Source organism: Corylus avellana, chromosome ca5 (assembly GCF_901000735.1).
Source record: "Corylus avellana chromosome ca5, CavTom2PMs-1.0".
NCBI classification, from domain to species: Eukaryota; Viridiplantae; Streptophyta; class Magnoliopsida; order Fagales; family Betulaceae; genus Corylus; species Corylus avellana.
Window position 1 is genome coordinate 32,987,557 of NC_081545.1, and position 5,829 is coordinate 32,993,385.

The 5,829-nt window shown below is 37.5% G+C and overlaps 1 protein-coding gene across 1 annotated transcript; it reads right to left on the reverse strand.

Annotated features, from left to right (window-relative positions):
- Positions 1-823: 823 nt before the first annotated feature.
- LOC132183170 (MDIS1-interacting receptor like kinase 2-like) lies at positions 824-2,955 on the reverse strand. The gene is made up of 2 exons (XM_059596570.1): positions 1,600-2,955; positions 824-1,276 (listed from the first exon to the last, which is right to left on the reverse strand). The coding sequence occupies exons 1-2, from the start codon at positions 2,864-2,866 to the stop codon at positions 888-890; spliced, it is 1,656 nt and encodes a 551-aa protein (XP_059452553.1). The 5' UTR covers positions 2,867-2,955; the 3' UTR covers positions 824-887.
- Between the last annotated feature and the right edge of the window lie 2,874 nt (positions 2,956-5,829).

Genomic DNA, 5,829 nt, shown 5'->3' on the forward strand with positions numbered 1-5,829 from the left:
TCATCCTACTTTCAGGCCATGCAAACAGAGCGTATGGGGTCATACCCAAATGCTAGAAATGGCATTAGAATTCAGACGGGGTTATCAAGGAATAGATAACCAACCAGGTGTCTCTCCATACCGAATGCTTTGCATGCTTCTCCCTACCACCATAACCATCTTTACCGGTCGCCCAAACCGAGTGTTTGAAAACCACTGCATTATCTCTTTGATACCCATTTTGTATTCTTTTCTTAATATGCCATCTTAATTTTAAGAGATGCAGTAATCTTAGCAATCAAAGAAATTTGGGGGCGGGTTTGATAGATGACAGTTTTTGGCTTCGGCTTTGTCATCACTTTTGGATGATGTAGTATTTCTTTTTGATACATAATTGGTGAAGATTGGAGAAGCCCTGGAGAGAATCATGAATTAAGCTTTTTCTATCTTCTTTTTACTTTTTATTTCTTAGGAGATGTGGAATTTAGAATTCAGTTTTAGATTGTATGTTTTTTTATTGATTCGATATTGATGGCGAAATCTTCAACATTCGAATGCAATAGATTATCATCACGTTGGATATATAAATGAACCGATAAGATACTCTAAAGCCTATATATCCATATATTCGGATGTAATTTTTGGCATGTTTAGCCACTGCAAATCTTTGTTCAAGCACATTAATTCTTTGTATATGTATATTGCTTTATTGCATTTCTTATTTTATTTTTAATCAGGTACATCCGTACATTATATATATATGCATGTATGTATGTAACATGATAAAAAAATATGGGTAAAGCCAATAAAGTTATATAATTTTTATGGCATTATAATTCTCGTACATGACATTTTTTATTCATACAAGCTCATCAACCAATATGAGATTCAACCTAACAAAAAGCATTTCATAACTGAGTTTCATCTCCAGACTCAACCATATACATTTCCTGGTTTCTTAGTTGCCACAATGAAAATGCATGTAAAGGCTTGGCTATTGGCTTCTTCTTAGAAAGAAATTCTTGAGACACACATTTCATTATAGGCCGAGACTTTGGTTTGGTATGTAGACATGCAAATGCTATTGTAGCGATAAGAAAAATTTCTTGTGCAACTAGATGAGTTGGAGGTGGCAGACGTTGGTCTAATATTTCATGTAACATCACGTTTTGCAAAGACGATGATGATAATGAAGTCAGGAGTTCTGTTGGATGCATTCCCATTAATATTTCCAATGCCACTACTCCAAAGCTATAAACATCGCATTTTTCAGTAACTTTCATGGTATAAGCCAACTCTGCATATCAAAAAATTAAAAATTAAAACTATTACAAAATGTAAAAACCTTTCTTTTCCTTTTTCCTTTTTCCTTTTGTCTATTTTTCAATGGAAAGAAGTTGGTCAAAACTTTCCATTGCATAAAAATTCCATAGTGAAAGTGGTTGTTTACGATCATGAGTGAATAGATTCAAATAGTAAATGACAAGATAACCCTACTAGCTCAAATATTGGAGAAGATATTTGTTCTACATGGCTAGTTTTATGTTCTAGAATAATAGACAATATTAAAGAAAATAAGTAAATAAATATGTAAATTATAGCAAGAAAAGAATAATTCACCTGGGGCAATATAACCATAAGTGCCTACAACTAATGTTTGATTGGAGGAATCCGGATCAAGAAGTTTAGCTGTGCCAAAGTCAGAGACAAAAGCCTCTAGTTTATTGTTCAATAGAATATTGTTGCTTGATATATCTCGATGAACAATTGTAGGGATGCAATCATGATGCATGTAAGATAAGGCGTGTGCTGTGCCTTTGATGATGTTTACCCTCTTGCTCCAATCTAATTCCACAGCTTCAATGTCATTGTTTAGGACACAAAACAGACTTCCCCTTTCCTTGTACTCATAAACCAAAAACATACATCGCTTATGTAAACAAAATCCATAAAGCTTTATAATGTTTCGATGCCTGATCTCTGTTAACACCTTTATCTCGTTCTTGAAACTCTTATCAAAAGTTGGATTCTCAGCTTCTAAGCGATGAAGTTTTTTCAAGGCAACTATTTTGCCACTAGGTAGTTCTGCTTTGTAAACACTACCATAACCACCTGTCCCAATACAGTATTTTATGTCAAAATCCTCGGTTGCTTGAATGATATCTTCATATGCAATATTTCCATCATAATTCCATATCGAGAACAAATTCCCATTCTTTCTCTGTGTTGACATAGATTGGGTTTTGTTGACCATGCGTTGAGACAGGAATAAACAAAAACCCCCAAGGACTAAGAATCCAAGGAAAATGCTGATGGGTGCAACGATTTTTACTTTGGGTACAATTGTTTTGTTACTGGCTGGGGCGGAAAGTGGAAGGGAAGGAGGGAAATGTGGAGGGCAAGGAGGAAAACCCACGAAGTCACCACATAAGTCCTTGTTGCCAATTAATGAGTCAGATGTATGATTTTGATAACCGTTTGGTATTTGACCCTCCAAAGAATTGTATGATAAGTTGATATGTGCTACAGAAGTGAAAGGAAGGGGTACTTTGCCAGAAAGATTATTATAGCTAAGATCCAAGACCGCTAAAAATGCTAAACCACCAACTTCAAAAGGTATTTGCCCACTAATAAAGTTATGACTAAGGTTTATAGTAGACAACAAAAAAAGGTCTCGGATCTGGTAGGGAATGCTTCCACTTAAGGAGTTGTTGCTCAATATCAAGTGCTCCAACGAAGAGCAACTGGTTAGCCGAGTAGGAATTGAACCACTGAAATTGTTAGATTCGAGAATCAGATGGACCATCTTCTTCAAATTCCCTATTTCTCCTGGGACAGAACCATTAAGGCTGTTATTCTCGAGGTGCAAGTGAACCAAATTCTCCATATTGCCTATTTCTAAGGGAATGGAACCATCGATTCGATTGTTACTAAGGAACAAATATTCCAAATTAGTTAAATGGCCCAGAGTAGAAGGGATTTGACCACTAAGGCTGTTATTCTCGAGGTGCAAGTAAATCAAGTTCTCCATATTGCCTATTTCTAGGGGAATGGAACCATCGATTCGGTTGTTACTAAGGAACAAAGATTTCAAATGAGTTAAATGGCCTAGAGTAGAAGGGATTTGACCACTAAGGCTATTATTCCTGAGTTGCAAATAAATTAAATTCTCCATATTGCCTATTTCTGGGGGAATGGAACCATCAATTCGATTGTCACCGAGGTACAAATATTTCAAATTAGTTAAATGGCCCAGAGTAGAAGGGATTTGACCACTAAAACTGTTATTTTCAAGGTCCAAACTTTTCAGCTGAGTTAAATTGCCCAAAGTAGAAGCGATTTGACCACTAAGGCTATTCTCCCAAAGGGACAAATCTTCCAGATGAGTTAAATGGCCCAAAGTAGAAGGGATTTGACCACTGAGACTATTACTCCCAAGGAACAAGTAAGTCAGATTCTCCATATTGCCTAGTTCTGGGGGAATAGAACCATTGATTTGATTGATACTAAGAAACAAATATTTCAAATGAGTTAAATGGCATAGAGTAGAAGGGATTTGACCAACCAGCATGTTACCACTTAGGCCCAAAAAGGCAAGATTCTTTAGCATCCCTATTTCAGACGCTATAAAACCATTGATTTGATTATAACTCATATCCAGATCGGTGAGATTGGTTAAGAGCCAAAGAGATGAAGGGATTGGTCCACTGAAGTTGTTTCCACCTAGACTTAAGACATCGAGATTCCTCAAATTCCCTAAATCTTTGGGGATGGAACCATTGAAATGGTTATAAGACAAATCCAGCTCGATGAGATTGGTTAAGAGACAAAGAGATGAAGGGATTGGTCCATTGAAGTTGTTCATACCTAGACTTAATACATGGAGATTCCACAGAGTTCCTAATTTTTGAGGGATGGAACCATTGAGTTGGTTATCACGCAGATCCAGATGAGTGAGATTGGTTAAGAGCAATAGAGATGAAGGGATGCTCCCTTGAAGACTATTTCCAGGAAGAACAAGGCTGACTAAATTAGGTAAGGAAGATAAGAAGTTGAATTTTAAGTACTTATCTCCATTGAGCTGCCAATAAAACAAGTAAATCTCTGTGACGCTTCCAGCAACATTGCAAGTAATACCAGGCCAGTGCTTGCAACGACTTGAAGTATCGTTGCTGTAGTCATTCCACCATCCACTCTCCAGAAGAGCCTTTGCTTCCAGTTGTAGTGGTGATGATTCAGATGCTCCCACAAACTGAGCTCCACTGTCCTCGAAATACGTTCCGTACAACAAGATACAAGTAGCCCATGCTACCACCACAATGTAAATGGAAACAGAGGGTGCCATTGTTTGCAAGCAGTACTGTATGATTGAATGGCAAAAGGGTTGATTGGTATATATGTCCATATGTTACTCGGGACGTACACTTTAATAAGAAAGCTATATCCGAGGGGTGGGGACAGACTTGTGGACTGGGAGTCGAGGTTTAATAATTCCCGACGTAATTCTCACGAAACTCTGGTCTTCTTTTTGAATCCTCATGGAAATGCAGATTTTCCACCCGTATGGTTTCCCTGAATCGTTTTGGAAATTTCCCCATGGCCTTTGTCGGTGGTCCAACTAGAATTTGGGGTGGAATTCCCATCGTATTGAATGCAGATACTGACTTATAACTCCTTCGGACAAGAGACTGCAACTAACTCATTAAAAGCAGCTTTATTATTTTCAACACAGCTTCACAATTCAACATTACTTGATGATGTGAGCGTAATTCCACGCGACCAAATGTACGTGTGTGCAATAATTGGACCATGAGAAGACTCAGTCTATTGATGCCTCTTGTGCTCTTCATGGATGGATAAGACTAGTAAACTCTTTACCTTTCTCAAGCCACTTGGAGACACGATCGAGTACGTACTGAATATGGTTAAAGAAACATTAATTCTGAACTAGAAATGACGTGGAAAAGTTGAGTAACTTGGAATGATATGAAATAATATAGGTACATTAAATTTATTTACATGGAGCTTGAGCCAGATGAGAAATGGTAATATCGAGCAGTACTGGAATAATTAATCTGAATTGAGAGTAAAGCAGGGGAATTGGCCTATATATGATTTTCTCAACCGATGTTTCCAGGTAGAAAGATCTCCTTAATTATTTGCCTTTTAACATTATCTGGTACTTGATTTCATCGTTACATTTTCCTTACGCACACAGTGGCGGAGGCACATGTTTTCCTTTAGGGGGGCCCATATAGTCTTTCCTTGTCGAATAATATTACCATAATTTTTTACTATTTATATGTCAATGATTAAAAAGAGTATATTAAAGTTTCAATGCAATTTAGCTGCCTGCAGGCACTTGTATAATTACTGTACCCCTTCAAAAGATTTTGGAAATTAATGTCCTTAATTTTGAAGAGATCGAGAACAGAAGAATTTGATTTGAAGGGATGAATGATGACGTAGACTATACAAGTATGGAAACTTAAAAATGTTAGTAGCTAACACTAAATCAAGTGCTAAAAGTCTTTAGTTGGACCAAATTAGTGGTTTTTAAGGAATCTATCCGAAGCACCAATGCCTAATACTAAATCAAAGGCGCTCAGAAAGCACTTCAGTTAGATGCCCACTGCCTTAGCCGCGACCCTAAAGCCAGACCTCTGATGAGTGAAGTTGTTGAAGGAGTAATGCCTCTGCCCAACCTCAAGGACATGGCTTCTTCTTCATCCTACTTTCAGGCCATGCAAGCAGAGCGTATGGGGTCATACCCAAATGCTAGGAATGGCATTAGAATTCAGACGGGGTTATCAAGGAATAGACAACCAACCAGGAGTCTCTCCATACCAA

Coding starts and splice junctions, on each gene's coding strand:
- LOC132183170 (XM_059596570.1), bottom strand. CDS start 2,866: ATGGAGAATTTGGTTCACTTGCACCTCGAGAATAACAGCCTTAATGGT. Junction 1,277..1,599: donor TTATGGTTATATTGCCCCAG/GTGAATTATTCT, acceptor TTTGATATGCAG/AGTTGGCTTATACCATGAAA.